At 46.0% G+C, this 17,287-nt stretch overlaps 1 protein-coding gene across 3 annotated transcripts in view; it reads left to right on the top strand.

Moving 5' to 3' along the window:
* The window catches only part of Machr-a (muscarinic Acetylcholine Receptor, A-type), a 96,978-nt gene that overhangs the window by 50,947 nt on the left and 28,744 nt on the right, over positions 1-17,287 (top strand). For all 3 annotated transcript variants that reach the window (XM_076799188.1, XM_076799187.1, XM_076799186.1), the window contains one exon: positions 15,314-15,593. In XM_076799188.1, the coding sequence (XP_076655303.1) occupies positions 15,314-15,593 (280 nt within the window). The remainder of the gene's footprint in view (positions 1-15,313; positions 15,594-17,287) is intronic.

Genomic DNA, 17,287 nt, shown 5'->3' with positions numbered 1-17,287 from the left:
GTACTCTCCTGCCGGGGTGCTAATGCTAACCAAGAGCGGCCGTGGTCCTTACCTCGTCCTCTCTCTCGGAATAGCAAATAGGCCGAGTCCCTCCGTGATCCCTCTATTTATATAAATTCGTTGCTATCCGCGAACGTGAAATCAACACCCGGTCGTTAAACGTGATTCGACTTTTCGAGCGCTCCCCTCGCGTCGCTTCCCCGCGTGATTGCCTACAAACTCCCTTCGCGAAACTTCTAGAAGCTTGTCGTTCCGCGTTTTGTTTTACTTTTCCGTCTCGAATTTTCTATACATGCTACAATCTCCCCCTCTGGACACGAAATCGCCCCGATGAGTAGTCCAGGATCTTAACAGGTGCCGTCGTTGGAACTGGGACCGGCTTCCTCCAACCTTCTCCGCTTTCGTGGTCGTCCGCGTCTGCGGATGGGTACTACGGGTGCAGGTAACTGGTCTCGTTCTCCAGTGTAAGGGTGGAGTGCTGAGGTGTGATAAACTCCAATTATCACCGGTGTGACGTCTCTGGTCTGCATCTCGTAACTGCTTGCTCCGATACGCCGCTTCACAGCATATGGTCCGTCTCGTCTCGGCGCCAACTTAGACGAGTAATGACGGTGTCGGTTGCTCAGCGTGTGGGTGGTTACCCAGACAAGGTCACCGGGCTGGTAGTCTGGACCTTCGCGTCGCCGTTGATCCGCATACTGTTTTCGACGATCCTGTCGATCCTCCTGCGTCAGCTGTGCTACTCGTAAGGTGTCCGCCAAGGCGAGCAGTTTCGGAGTGACTTCTGGCAAGAAGTTTTCTTCGTGAACGATCGCCCTCAGGTCACGACCCGTGTCATCTGGAGTCCGCAACTCTCGTCCAAAGGTGAGATAGGCTGCCGTGTATCCCGTTGTCTCGCATTTCACCGAATTCATGGCGAAACGTATTGCGGGAAGTCTGTCGTCCCAGGTTGTGTGGTCGTTCCGCACATAGATTCCGAGCTGAGCTTTGAGGTCTCGGTTTTTCCTCTCCACTGGATTTGCCTCCGGATGATAAACAGGGATGAATGATTGTTGAATCCCCAAACAATGGGAAACTTGCTGCATGACGCCGCTTATAAACTGCGTGCCATTATCGCTAATAATTCGGCGGGGTAGACCAAATCGTAAGAACACCTCGTTAATTAGGGCGTCTGCACATGTCTCCGCTGTTGCTTGCTGCAACGGAAATATCTCCACCCATCGGGAAGCGGTGTCTTCGATGATCAGTATCCAGTGGTTGCCCTTCTTCGTAGTTGGTAGAGGTCCGAAAAGGTCCAAGGCCAGTACCTCAAATCGACGTTGCATCACAGGTGTTTGAATCAAGCCGGCTGGTTTAACGTTACTGGCCTTATACCGTTGACATTCGATGCAGGACCGGACGTACTCTGCAATTTCCTTGGACATCCTTGGCCAGAAGTATCGATTTATAATTCGGTGTAGAGTGTGTTGGATTCCATAATGTCCAGCAGTGGGATCATCATGGTAGGATCGTAGGATGTCTTGTCTTTCGTGTGCTGGTATGACCAGTTGTGCTTCTTCTGAATCCACGTTCGGGGCATGTCGATATAACACACCATCGTGTAGGAGATAGCCTCGAGTGGACCATTTCCTCATTTCGTCGTCGTTGTCTGTAGATTCCAGGGCCTCGATGATTTCCTTCAGGTTGTCATCCTTGAGCTGCTGATTCCTGGTTTCGGTAGGACTACGCATTGGCATGTCGACGACGAGGCCGGCGAGATCCGTCCTTTCCTGATCATCCCATGGTTCTGTTGGAAGTCTTGAGAGCATATCTGCCACCACATTGCAGCGCCCGGGAATGTACTCGATTTTCGGACAGTAGGGTTGCAGTAGTAGTGCCCACCGCGCCAGTCGTCCGGTTGGCGACTTCAGTGTCATCAACCATTTCAAGGGCTGATGATCGGAGGCGATCGTGACGTTGGTTCCCTCGATGTAGCCACGGAACTTGTCTACTGCCCAAACTACGGCGAGTGCTTCTCGTTCCGTGGTCGAATAGTTCTTTTCTGCTGGCGACAGCAAGCGACTGACATACTCTACTGGATGCTCGGTGTCCTTCTCCCCCTGGAGGAGAACTGCTCCGATAGCGTAGCTGCTGGCATCAGTTCGACGTACGTATGGTTTAGTCTCATTGGCCGTCTGCAGAATTGGTGCGTTCGTCAGGGCCCTCTTCAAACCTTCGAACGCCTGCTGCTGTGGTGAAGCCCATTCCCAGGTAACCTTTTTCCGTGTTAATCGTGTAAGTGGCTCTGCGATACTGGCGAAATTCGGTACAAACCGACGATACCAGGAACAGGTCTGCAAAAAGGATATTAGTTGTTTTAGATTCGCCGGCGCCTTCATATCCAGTATGGCTTTCGTTTTGTCGGGGTCCGGTTGTCTCCTTCCAGGTAGTCACGGTGGTTTTGACACCTCTCCACCATGTGGCTGCATGTCCTTCGAGGAGAAGGGGTAGTCCTCGAATCGCATTTTCATCTGTGATGTGTTCGATGTCTTTAAAGATGGAAGCCGTTGATACAAAGTCAACGACTTTTGCATAATTGTGACACCCGTCGAAACGCGCTGTGCATTTTGCGAAGCTTCCTTCCTTTATAGACTTCGTTCGCTGGATGGTTTCCAGGACCTGGCAGAACTGGGAACCGGATAGCTGGAACGTGGATGATGACAGGTCGTCAGGTTGGGATAGGTCGTGGTCCGAGGCCTGCTCGTTGGGCGCCATATTTGTAGCCATGGGTAAGGATTTAATCAGGATATGCTGGATAAAAGAATTTATTTTTGAGTTAGGAACAGGGGTACAGGAAAATGAGGTATATGTATAAATTCATTCAATTGCTCGCATTATAAATCACAATAAATCGGTTCCGTGGTATTTTCGCAACCGATCCGAAGATGCTCTGTCCTCTCTCGCTCGACAAGGCGTCCAGGTATTATCGCCGTACTCTCCTTGTCGAGACGAGCGGCCAGGAACACTCTTCCGTTCCCTCTCGGCAGGCGTCCAGGTATTGTCGCCGTACTCTCCTGCCGAGCCCTGGGCGGCCAGGAGTTGACCCGTTCTCTCTCGTTCGACAGGCGTCCAGGTATTATCGCCGTACTCTCCATGTCGAACGAGCGACCAGGAACAGACTCCCGTCCTCTCCCGTTCTCCCGACAGGCGTCCAGGTATTATCGCCGTACTCTCCTGCCGGGGCCTGGGCGGCCAGGAGTTGACCCGTTCTCTCTCGTTCGACAGGCGTCCAGGTATTATCGCCGTACTCTCCATGTCGAACGAGCGACCAGGAACAGACTCCCGTCCTCTCCCGTTCTCCCGACAGGCGTCCAGGTATTATCGCCGTACTCTCCTGCCGGGGTGCTAATGCTAACCAAGAGCGGCCGTGGTCCTTACCTCGTCCTCTCTCTCGGAATAGCAAATAGGCCGAGTCCCTCCGTGATCCCTCTATTTATATAAATTCGTTGCTATCCGCGAACGTGAAATCAACACCCGGTCGTTAAACGTGATTCGACTTTTCGAGCGCTCCCCTCGCGTCGCTTCCCCGCGTGATTGCCTACAAACTCCCTTCGCGAAACTTCTAGAAGCTTGTCGTTCCGCGTTTTGTTTTACTTTTCCGTCTCGAATTTTCTATACATGCTACAATATTGATTATATACTTTATTATATAATTAATTGTACGAGTTCAAAGAAATCTTGTTTCTACAGCAATTATACTTAAGACAAAAATCAATCAATTTTTTGAAAATGGAAATTCAGAATACCCCTTAAATACAAAATAGATCGTACTGTTATGCGAGACTACCGGACTTATCTATTCTCTATAGATAAGTCAGACAAATAGATGAGTCAGAACTCACGGGCTTTCTCATCTACTAGACTAAGGCAAAATTACTCACCGGTACAGAGATTTCAGATTAAAGTCCAACCCTGCGAAAACTCCGACCTCCACGTCATTCCCTATCTCTATGGGCTAGTGTCATCCATCCCCACCAAACTTCCATAGTTGTACTCTTATATAAGGCCCTGCGAAAGGGCGCAGACAGACAGAGACAGAGACAGAGACAGAGAAGAAGTTACAAGTAGCCCGTCAGTCGACTCGTTTGTTATAAAGTTATTTGTCGTGTACAAAATCGCTTGTATTCTTGCTTGGCGACCTATTCCCAAATAAACCTAAGTTGTGCTGGAAGAGTTTGGAGTTTATTCGAGGATACTCTTCATCTACCCCTTCCTGCGGCATAACAGAGGACTAATTTTTGGTGGCAGCGGTGGGATAGGCCGCAATTCAGCAAGAAGACCGAGGTCAACAAGGCGACAAGACGAAATCTGGAAGGATATAAGACGATTATGAAAATTCTATTCGGGTAAGTGAATGCCTTTTCACACGTATCGTAACCCGAAATCAGAAATTCACACCGAAAGTGATAGCAGCGAGTCGTTACATAGTTTTATTCATAAAACTCTCGAGAAAATGAGTCGACCCGCGAGCCCTGTTAGAAGCAGCCTTGAACAACAAATGGCTGAACTACTGAGAAAATGTCTTAAATTAATGACTCTCTGCGAAGAGCAACGGAAAGAAATCGACGAACTACGACATGGGGAAACTTCAGTACCACTAGAACCTGTAAACGTTAGAATCAGAGATGATGAAAGTGACAGCTCCTTTCGGCCAACGGACGAACAACGCGTTTTGCTCAGGAGAACGAAAGAATCAAGACAGGTTTATACAGTCAACAAACCCACGGGATCTGACCGAGGAATTACAAATCGAGGAAACCTTACAATCGCTCTCCGAATGGGACAAAGCAGGTCAAGTCGAGTATTCCTCCTAGACACAGGAGCGAGAATAAATTTAATAAAAGCAGCAGCAGCAGTTGTTTTACCTACACGAGCGCGAATCAATCGTTTTTATGGAATTGATGATAGAGAAGTCGTCTCAACCAGAGAAGCTAAACTTACAGTAGGAAATCGTGAACATATTTTAGCAATAGTACCTGACTCCTTTCCGATAGAAGAAGATGGATTGCTAGGGATGCCCTTTTTAGAACGGGAAGAAGCAAAAATTGATACCAAAAACAGGATAATAGGATTAACGGGTACTATGCACAGGGTTTTACATTTACAAATACCAGAGGAAAGAATCAAAGCGCTAGATTCCAACACAAGGGTTGAGCATTTAACCGATCCAAAGGCTATTGATTTAGTGAGACGAGTCTCAAGAGAATTTGCAGATATATTTTTTCTCCCAGGCGACGCGCTGCCCATGACTAATTTAACCGAACATGCGATACCTGTTACCGATGAGCTTCCAGTGCATACCAAACAATTTCGTTATCCCCCAGGGCATCTCGATGTAATAAATGAACAGGTTACCGACATGTTAGACAAAGGAATCATTTGTAATTCAACTTCTCCTTACAACTCGCCACTTTGGGTGGTTCCAAAAAAACAAGACGCCAGTGAAAAGAAGAAATGGCGTGTTGTAGTAGATTTCAGAGCGCTTAACGAGAAAACTAAGCATGATGCATACCCTCTACCCAATATAGAGGAGATCCTGGATCAGCTTGGGCGAGCCCGCTGGTTCTGTGCATTTGACTTAGCGAGCGGTTTTCATCAAATTGGAATGAAAGAACAGGATAAGGCGAAAACAGCGTTCTCTACACCGTCTGGACATTTCGAGTACAATCGCATGCCGTTTGGTTTGAAAAATGCTCCAGCAACGTTCCAGAGAATGATGGACCGGGCACTGAGGGGTCTGATCGGAAACATCTGTTTCGTCTACCTAGATGATGTTATCGTCTTTGCGGAGAATCTGGAAGAATTGGAGAAACGCCTGAGGACGTTATTCCAACGCTTTCGAGATAGCGAATTGAAACTGCAACCGGATAAGTGTGAGTATCTGAAACCAGAACTCCAATATTTAGGACATCTTATTACAAAGGATGGTGTCAAGCCTAACCCTGAAAAAATTCGAGCTGTGGCCGAATTTCCAACCCCTAAGGATAAAAAGAATATCAAGCAGTTCCTAGGACTGGCAGGATATTACCGGAGATTTATCCCAAATTTCTCGCAGTTAGCTAAACCAATGAATACGCTCCTGAGAAAGGACAGGAAGTTCGAGTGGAAGCAACAACAAGAGGAATCTTTTCAACATCTGAAGACAGAACTTTGCGGAGATCGTGTACTCATGTACCCAGATTTTAAAAGACAATTCATTTTATCTACTGATGCATCCGGTGAAGCTTTAGGAGCGGTACTGTCACAAAAAGATGAGAGCGGAAAAGAAAAACCAATCAGCTTTGCAAGTCGGACCCTAAACGAAGCTGAGCAAAAATATTCAACCACGGATCGCGAAATGCTTGCCATGGTTTGGAGTGTAAAGCACTTCCGCCCCTACTCATATGGTCGAAAGTTCGTTATAATTACTGATCATCAGCCACTGAAATGGCTAAATAACATGAAAGACCCAACTGCCATGCAGACGCGATGGAGGATCATTTTAGAAGAGTATGATTACGAGATTCAATACAAAAAGGGATGTTTGAATTCTAACGCTGATGCACTTAGTAGAAATCCGGTAATTAATCAAACTTATCGTCTCCTACACGAACGTTTTAACCGCGATATTAATGAAAAATGGCGTATGTTATACAGTATAGGCATAACTTTACCTACTAGAAGTAAACATGTAAAACGTGGTTGGTTGAATCCCATTGGAGATTTAGCCAATGTATTATTCGGAACCCTTAGTCAAAAGGACGCCGAATATTACGATTCGGAACTTGATAAACTTTATACAGATAGTAAAAGTTTAGCCGTACACCTAGATAAAGAAACAACCATTGTAAAAGGCATTGTTAAAGACTTTTCCAATTATCGTGATAGAATTCAATCATTCATAAATGTAACCACTGAAGCAATCTATCAGGTTATAGATAAGATAGAACAGCGACAAATTCAACTCAGTACAGCAACTTTATTATCTGAACTTGTAACTGAATACGGGGAATTAACGCACAAACTCAGAAGTTTAATCAACAATGGAATCCAAGGAAAATTGGACCCCACATTGCTAAATTCAGTAGACTTAGTAAGAATTCTAAAAAGCATTGAATCCAAATTTGGAGCTGAAAGGATGCTATTTCCTGCCACGAAAGAATCAGCCTTCCTATATCAACGAGTCATCGAAGTTAATATTTTTGTCTTACATGATACACAACTTTGCTTTGAAATGAAAATTCCAATTCTTGAACCAGAACAATATAACCTTTATCAACTAGTACCAATCCCCCTTATTCGGGACAAACTAATGTATGTAGTTAGCATAACTGTTCGATATATACTACTAGACAGCACAACTAAATACTACAGCCCTGTCGAGTCTATGGATATTCACAAATGTAAAATCTTCGAGAAAATCCGAATTTGTGAAAGAACGACTCCAGTTCTCACTTCATCATTTCAAGACCAATGTATAGCGCAAGCAATTCATATATTCCCAGAAAGTAGGAAATGTCAAATATCCATCATCAAAATTCTAAATCCCATCTGGATACAACTTTACTCTAAACGTGTAAAGAAGAAGAAGATATTTTAATTCATCACATATCTTTAGGTATAACCGACATGACGATTCCTAAATTAAACAACACCATTCTGGATTTTGCACAAATACCTTTAATCTCTGATGTTATAATCTCTCCAGAGCACTTGCAAATTTATTCCAAATCATTGGACGAAATATCTAGAGACGCAAATAACATAGCCACGCACGTAAGAAGCGCGACGCGAACCGAAACCATCTGGACCACACTTAAAATTATCACCGTTAGTTTAATCCTACTAGCTCTATTATATGTATTATGCAAATTAAAAGTCTGGAAACTCATAAGTTTATGCTTCAAACCTTGCAATCAGTATGTAAACTGTTTCAATACAGGAGGTACCCACGTTTATAACGAAAATGTAACGACACCGTCACCTCAGTATTCTGTCAGGTTCACATCAAAACCTCAAAATGAGCAAGCATTCACTGTCGAGGAAGTTAGCGACGAACCCGTACCAATTTATGTAAAACCGTCAAAGCGTAAAACCGTACTCAAACCAATCTTGTAAAAAGAACATACCTTACCAAGGTATATTCTTTTAAAATAAGGAAGGGGATGTTATGCGAGACTACCGGACTTATCTATTCTCTATAGATAAGTCAGACAAATAGATGAGTCAGAACTCACGGGCTTTCTCATCTACTAGACTAAGGCAAAATTACTCACCGGTACAGAGATTTCAGATTAAAGTCCAACCCTGCGAAAACTCCGACCTCCACGTCATTCCCTATCTCTAAGGGCTAGTGTCATCCATCCCCACCAAACTTCCATAGTTGTACTCTTATATAAGGCCCTGCGAAAGGGCGCAGACAGACAGAGACAGAGACAGAGACAGAGAAGAAGTTACAAGTAGCCCGTCAGTCGACTCGTTTGTTATAAAGTTATTCGTCGTGTACAAAATCGCTTGTATTCTTGCTTGGCGACCTATTCCCAAATAAACCTAAGTTGTGCTGGAAGAGTTTGGAGTTTATTCGAGGATACTCTTCATCTACCCCTTCCTGCGGCATAACAGTACAATGTCTGAGGTATTTTCATTATTTTGTCCAACACCTGTATGTACTTCAATAAAGTTAGCGAACAAATGGGAATTTGTTCAGAATAAAAATTAAGTACCGTGGTGAGAGAACAAGAAGACCCCTGGGACGGCACAAGGGCAAGAGGTGACACGCCTCCCGTAGTCGCCATGCGGTCCCGCCACTTAGGCTAGGCCCAAGCAACATCTTCCCCACTGTCGTTTTACAACTCCCAGTATCAGTGTACCGGTTCCCTAACTATCAACTATTTCATGCCCTTACCGCGATTTGCCTCACGTGATCGCGTGATTACGAATGTAAGCGTGTGTATTAGGATGATGGGCCCTATTTTATTACCAAACAATTTGTTTAGTCTCACCCCCCAGAATTGTGACATTTGTTGGGAAAATGATCTAGAATAAATTTGGGGTCGATTGGATCATGGGAACTCGAAACGCATCAAATTTGAAAATTTGGAATTTTTAAAATCTTGACACGAGTATACGTTATGACAGGGTTCGGAATTATTGGCACGCGACAGCCGATTTTCGAAGACTACGCCCCCTCTATCCGGCCGCGCGTCTCGCTCCCCGTGACGGTCCTAAGTCTCGGGCCAGCTCAGGCGCGTTGATCACCTGCGTCGCCGGGTAGGAAATCCTATGCTCCATTCATCCCTTATTAGATCGGTCGAATATAAGGAGGATGGCCCGGACGGGAAGGCTATCACGCCATTCACGAGCGATGCTCCACCGAACACGACGCCTAAACACATCCGCCTATGTACATCCGAGAATGCAGGTGTCTCCAGCTCGAGAGAAAATAGCCCCGACACCACTACTGCCGCCGCGTATGAGATGTCGCGGTACCTCCGCATGATGCTTATGGTCAACCCACGCTCGATACGGAGCAGTAGCATCCGCGAGCCGCTGCGCTCCCCGGACAAGACATCTTATGGCCATACAGGGGCCAATGACCAATGGCCATATAGAACAATGACCCGCATCACCACCGCGAACTGTCCCCCGAGACTCGGGAGAAGGGGAACGACCGTAGCGATCACTCTCTCCGCTCGGATAGCCAGCATTCCAAGGTGGCGGTCAAAGCGCCACAGGCGGTCGAAATCGAGTCCCAGGTACCGTATCTGGGACCCGACTTCGAGCATCCACTCCAACACGCGAATCCAGCACTGGGGAGGCGCCACTAGACGGACCGCGCGATAAAGCCACATGGCCTTGGTCTGAGCGACGGACACCTCCAGGCCCAGTGACCGGATCGCCCGCACCGCAAGTCACGCACCGCGCTCCGACAGGCAGATAGCCTCCATTGCATACATCCCGATGGCCAGAACCAACGTGTCATCGGCGTAATGCGTCAGGGTGACTTCGTTAGGCATCTCCTCCCGCAGGACGCGGCCGTACGCGAGGTTCCACAATAGCGGATCCAGCACCGAGCCCTGTGGAACCACGCTCACGACGCTCCCACGCACTATCCCGCATCGGTCGAGACACTATATATTCCCGTCGGAGAGGTATTCCTCGATCACCCTCCTGAGGTAGGGACGCACCTGGTGGAAGACCAGGGCCTCCCTTATCCTATCCCAGGGGATTGTATTAGGGGATGGTATGTAAACGCATTGCCACCAACACAACACCTCCGAGAGAGTCCTCACCCGCCGAACCGCGTCGATGGTAAAGAGACCCTCTCGGAAGCCAAACTGTGCCTCACTCAAATTGGGGACCCCCCTCTCCGACAGGTGCCGGACGAGACGTAACGAACTTGCCCGCCTCATCCAGCAGATAAATCGGCCGGTACCCGGAGGGCGAGTCCGGGGACTTGTCCTCCCGAAGGAGGACTAACTCGCCCGACTTCCACATTGGGAAACACCGCCTCCCTTAAGCAACCATTATACAGCTGCCTGACTTCAGGGGCGAATTCCTTTCCCAGGGCCAAGATCAACGCACGACCCGGCATCCCGTCCGGGCCCGGAGCCTTGCGGCCCGCCCTACGCACCGTGGCCATCGCCGCCTCGAGCTCGCTGGGTAACACCTCCTACTCCTTGGACCAGGAGAGAGGCTCTTGGTCCCCTCAATGGGGTCAGCGTAATTGTCTCCTCTCTCGTGGGAAGAGGGGCGTCACCACCCCCTTGATCAAGCAGAGGTCCATAGACTTCGCCACGGGCCCACCTAGCAGGGTCGGGATCCCAGCGCGAGGAGGAGGGCCACACACCCATGATAATGGGGTTGTGGTCGGAGGAGATTTCGATCTCCTCCGCCCCCCCCCCCCCCTCCATCCTGACACCCGAAGCACAGCCGAGGGAGTTCCAGGCTTAATCAACCAGAGATTAAGGCCGACCGCCCAGGATAACAACTCGCTTCCCCTAGGGTACGTCATGGAGCTTCCCCACGATACCGTGTGAGCAGTAAAGACACCCAGGACGAGAACCGGGCGGACACTGAACCGCGCGATGCAGCTATTCAGCCCGCCTAGGAATTCCCGAAAATTATCGAGGCCACAGTTCGACGAGATGTGGACACCGACCACCGCGATGTCTCCTCACTGTGCCACTATCCAGAAGGGAGATCGACGGGGACTGTAAACACGTCCTCATTAGTTCGTCTTAGACGTTATATGTCAAAGTCACAGCGGGGAAATGCTGCCGACGAGATTCTATGTTTACGCTCCTCGGCGGCGACTCTCGAGTTTCTTGGCCCGTCACGGGGTATACTCCGCGGTAGTGGAGATAATTTCGCGACCCTTAACGTAGAAGCGTCAGCGACCTATACCCCGGATTCACTGTACATGTCACACAGTATTGTATTCCATGATTAATGGCAGACTTTGTACTTTGCACCTACAAAAAACTATTTAAATAATTACAAAAAAACAACGTTTTCTTATAATTTAAAATAACTCTTCTTAATGGAAGGCCCCATATAAAATTGGAAGGGTATTAAAAGAATTGGAGGACGCTATTGTATTATTTTCGACTTATTACAATTATCAAAACAGGAAATGCATTTTCACTTGATCCCGTTTTCCTACAGTTAACTTGGATAATTTTTATTTTTCATAAAGATCCGCAGTCTACTAATCATAGAATCGATTATTGCACGAGTCTCTTCGCGAATAAATCGGTTCCCCCACAGAATTTCGATTCGCGAGCAGGTAAACTAACAATCCGATTTTCGTATACAGGGTTATCGGTAATTGGTAATACAATCGGAAAGTGAGTGATTCTACATCAAAGAAAAAAATTGAAAATGTAAAATAAAATTATTTCATGTGAGGCTTTGTTTTCGAGAAAATTAAATTTGAAAATTCGGCGAGCACGCGTGCTATTGAATCATTTGGCGCGTCTGTTCATGACCTACCGGTTCTACTTACAAATGCTAAGCACTCGAACTTGGCGGATTTTTAAAGATGATTTTCTCCGAAACAAAGCCTCGTATACAGAAATTTGTTCTATTATCTTAATTTTATTCTCATTCAAAGAGATTACAGTTGTAGTTTCCTTTCTGTTCATTAGATGTCACAACGTTTAGATTTCTAAGAAACAAAACCCCTGAGGTTTCTCTAGTCTCTATCGCAATCTGGTCTTCATACTGTAAAATATCCCGCCTTAAAATTAGGCAATTCTGTAGTGATGGGATTGTTCCAAAAAAGATTCTTCTCTTAACTAGGGTGTGATGTAATCTCTTCGAACGAGGCTATTCATATAATTACGATCGAATTTCACTAACAGGTAAGTTCGTTTAATTATATTTCATGCCTCGTTCTCGAGATTACAGACGTAGTTATTTTAAGACACTTTACCTTCTGCTTCTATCCTCTAATTATTTATTTAACAGTCGCCTCTATCTTCGCTGGCAGTCTTACATTGATACTTATAACTTCTTAAAAATAATTCTAATCCTAAGTATTCGTCAAGAACAAAAATCTTCTTTTTTAATATACATATACAGGATATCCTAAAAATGTTCCGGCTCCTTGAAAGAGGCGGTTCCTGAGGTCAGCTGAAGTGACATTTTCCTTTGCAAAAATGTCCGCCTCAGCTTTGTTAAAGTGTTATTAATAAAAAATACGGATTGTATACAAAGTTACAATCAACACGATCGCAAATTTACGGCTGAATAAGCGAGTCCTAGTTATTATACATACATTTCCTTTTGCATGCTTCTTTTCTTGTTCACTGCATCACCGCGGCGGACTCTCGCCGCCATCGCACACCGTGGTCGCGCTCTGATTGGTTCGTGTTTTTCGTTAATAACTCTTTAACACAGCCGAAGCGGACATTTTTAGAAAGGAAAATGTCACTTCAAATTACCTCAGGAACCGCCCCTTTCAAGGAGTCGGAACATTTTTGAGACACCATGTACATATACATATACGGAATTTTCGGGTACGGGTGGGACAAAATTTCACGGGATGTTTCTTCATGACAATATAAGACAAACATGAAAAATAAATTATTGCGATTTCGGCTTCGATTTTAAATTATTAGCAATTATAGATCCGCCTAAAATGTGGCAACCCAGCCAACAAGGCGAAGGGTAACATTGCATACGTCATACAGGCGCTGGACAGTCACGTATCAAATCACAGACACAATCTTTTCTCGATATATGTCCACAACACGAGTTTACCCAGGGACATATATTGGCTAGAAAACACACTTTGATACACGCTTGATACACTGTCGAATGTAGAAAGATTGCAGTAGACTGTGGCCTCAGTCGCCAAGGAGTGTAACATAATATAGGTCGATATGACATAATATATCGGTGTGAGACCAGGAGACCAGTACTAATCCAATAACAAAACTTATTTATTTTTGTAATGGTGAATAACTTTCGTCGTTCATTACGAAAGAAAAGGCTGTACATGCTTACCTTGGTTCTCACTTTAGGCTCCAGCGAGGTGAAAATATTCTGAAGATTCACAAAATAATCGCGGGACGACATTGAACCTGCCTACTCGTTAAAACCTACAAGGGCTTATCGAATAACCGCCCTATAGCATTATCGAGTTGAGAGGGTCAATGTCTTCTCATTTTACAATCAGGCTTACATAAATAATGTAAGCTCGGCTCTCCTGACATAACATTCGCCCCCGAATGTCCGTCACAGTCGGATTCGCCAGATGAAGACTTATCTCCCAATCTACCCTTCCCCTTCTACGACGCTATTCCCCCACGCTTCCGTCACGGTCCGGTCACGTGACGCGTTTTGTCTCTGTCGTGCATGTATCACAATTTCACGTGACTAAACCAGTTCTGGCAAACAGAGGGTAACTTTTCCCCTCAGTTCGAGTCAATTCCCCTGATGTGACGACTCTGGTCACTGCGTCTTTATTGTCTCTTGCGTGTTTTGACCACCAGCGCCATCAAGCGCCCATCGTTCTTAACTACGTTATTTTTTCGGATAGGCCATCCTACTGCCCTATCTAACAGTTTTCGCTAGTGTGTACCCATTACTTCGCTTTGCAAATGTTCAGTCCCTTCGTCATCATCTGTCATCATTGTTAGCACCATCGTGCAGTAATCGGTACTTCCCTCCCCCTCGAGTCCCCCATATGAAGGATTTCAGGTAAAAGAGGGAACCACCTCAGCGGGACTCGTACCCGCGACCTCATTGGTTGTAGTTAATTAGTTTCCGTACACTCCCGCGGAACCCTCCGACTTTTCTTAGTCTCCGTACGTATTTGGACTGGGGAGTCCTGATCCCACATGAATACATATTCTGTGAATATTTGCACTGGTTAGGATTTCATTCAACATTTATGGACACAGTGAATAGACGTAAACAATTTTATAGTGATCACTTGTTAATTATTTATGTGAGCCCGATTGTAAAATAAAACGACACTGACGTCCTCTACTCTATAATGCCATAGGGTTGTTATTAGAAATGCTCTTGTGGATTTTAACGAGTAGGCAGGTCGTCCGAATTCTTTAAACATTTTCACCTCGCTGGGACCCTAAATGAGAACAAAGGTAAGCATGTATCTGCTACTTGACACGTGACCATCGCACGCGTCTATGACGTACGTAACGTATACCTTAGTTTAGTGATGGGCACGGTAGTGGCCCCTCAAATGCTGCTTTCTCCCACCAACCTCTCTTTTATGCAGCGCGCACCTTCGTCACGTTCGCTGGTGTCTCGCGTCTTCATTGCCCTACAGTAACGGCGCATACTGAAAGGGGACAGTAGGCGCTATGTTGGGAGTGGTCTTGTTCAGTTTAGACAAAAATGCCCAACCCTGGCTCAGTTGTACGGCTTGCAGCATTTTAGGCGGATTCTTAATTGTAAATAACTAAAAACGGAGCTGAAATCGTAATTTGTTTATTTTTCATTTTCGTTGTATATTGCCATGGAGAACCATTCTTCAAGATTTCTTCCACGTGTAGTCGGACACCCTGTATATAGTAGGAACAAATTCTTTTTGAAAACTCAGATTTGTATGTATTTATTTAGTGTCTTATAGTATTGTCGCGGAGTATACAAGCACTGTAGGGTAATATGATATAATATAATGTATATAATAGCAAATAGTGTAGGAACCGGCACACACAGGTAGTGGGGGTCGTAAAGCGACAGCAGGGGAGGAATTGACCAGACCTGCACTACTGTATTGAAATATACACAGTTTGAAAGAATATAAATTTTGTTCTAGCGTCAGCATGGGGAATTTCACTACTTCTATGGCCACCATGGATTTATGCTTGGCCATACATTGAGGGACAAAGAACGGTTCCTCCGACGGCTTGCTACATTCAATTCATCGAGACAAATCATTACATTACATTTGGTACCGCAATCGCTGCATTTTACGTGCCCGTCACGGTGATGATAATTCTTTATTGGCGGATATGGAAGAAAACTACGAATCGGCAGAAGACGCTGCCATATTTGCAGGCAGGATCAGAGGATTCCAGTAAAAGGAGTATACCTAGGTTAATCACTTAAATTTCTTTCAGTTCAATAATCTAAGACTACCTACAAATAATAGGTTCGATCGTAATTAGATTATGTAAACACATATTAGGTCAATGCAAAAACTCGTGCCCGACTTCGTATTGCATTGAGGGCCCGGTCTTCGTAGATTCGCGATAAGGTAGAGTGACCACGTTACCGACAAAAATAGGCGAAAAATGGTTTTACGTGCCTCAACTTTTCGTTCTTATATGAGAATATTTTTGCTGGGAAAGGGCTTATTCGAAAGAGGAAAGTTCAGTCTAGTGCGCGCTGGTCATTAGCTGACGAGATTATGTAGATATTTGGTAATATAATCGATAGAAGTAGACCAAAAATTAACGATGTGCATGCCGAGGAATCCAATCATTTTTATGCCATTGGAAGAGTTTTCTGGATGAAATCGAGAGTAGCGCGCGCTAGAAAATATCTCCAGCTACAAATTGAGCTATATTTTGTTTTGATCCTCTGCGAAATAAAGCCAAAAAATGGGACAAGTTTAGTCACAGACTTAAGACCCATCGGATCAAGACCAAGACGGATCTTAAGTCTGTGTCTGAAGGCTGTGAATGGAAATTATACAGCAGTTACCGACCTGCCGACTCTGAAAAAGTCACGTGACTATCACGGGTCCTTAAACTACAATAGGAAATCGGGCACGGACTGAAGGCACTGAGCTAATATTACATTCTGGGTGTTACATGTGACCAACAATGATGAGATATTTCGAGCGGAATTGAAAATGTCAGAAAATATATTCTTACAAATAGTATTTTCTATAGAGGGCCATATTACGTGCTACGAATGCTTTTGTGCAGATGAAGTAATGAAGGAAATTTTGGAACCAAAATAATTTTATGAACAGCATCTTGTATTACTTCAACAGGGTGTCCCAAAAATGTTGTATTTCCTTGGAAGGGATGATTCCAGAGGCTATTTTGGGTAACTTTTTCTTTGCGTAAATGTTCTCTACGGCTTTTATAACTGACAGGGAAACATATTCAAATTACACAAGCTGATTTCAATGAAACGTTTGTGACAAATAGTTTCTAGAAAAATATTCGACACATGTTTTTTTTATCGGCCATCGTCCATATTGAATGCTTTTCGCATACCCCGGCTCCCGGCTACCGCTGGGGAAGATCCCTAAAAGCTACCCACTAAAAAACCCACGCCCACCTAAGCTAAAGGGGGAGGTGCCTGGATCACGCGAGTACTCAACAGGACACCTCCCAGCTGTGATCATACCCCGGGGGAGGAGGTTAGCCCCCCCCCCCCCCCCATTGCCTACACTATAAGACCCCGGGCGGAGAGACCCGCCCGGTGTCCCCATCCCTGGAGCCTTCGGATTGGGCTTCCCGAGCCCCAGCTCGGTCCACCCACAGCTCCCGGAGTCTTCGTGCCCCGTTCGGGGCCGGTGTCCCGAAGGAACCAGCCCCGGCCGAGGCAAGAAGACGCCGCCACCGGAAGGAAGGGCCGTCGGAGGCGCGATCCGGCACACCCCGACCTTTCCTACCCCACCCCCCACGGATCACCCTCCCCTGTTAGGCAGGGACGGACCGACACCCTCCCCATACCGGGAAACTAACCCGGGGGGTGTCGTCCTATCACGGGGGGAGCTATACTCCCCCTGGGGGCCCGGGTCAGCTCGCACCCCGGGCACCCAAATCCACCG

Source organism: Halictus rubicundus, chromosome 13 (genome assembly GCF_050948215.1).
Source record: "Halictus rubicundus isolate RS-2024b chromosome 13, iyHalRubi1_principal, whole genome shotgun sequence".
Taxonomy (NCBI): Eukaryota; Metazoa; Arthropoda; class Insecta; order Hymenoptera; family Halictidae; genus Halictus; species Halictus rubicundus.
Note: the sequence above shows the minus strand (reverse complement) of the source record. Positions and strands in the feature narration are given on the sequence as shown.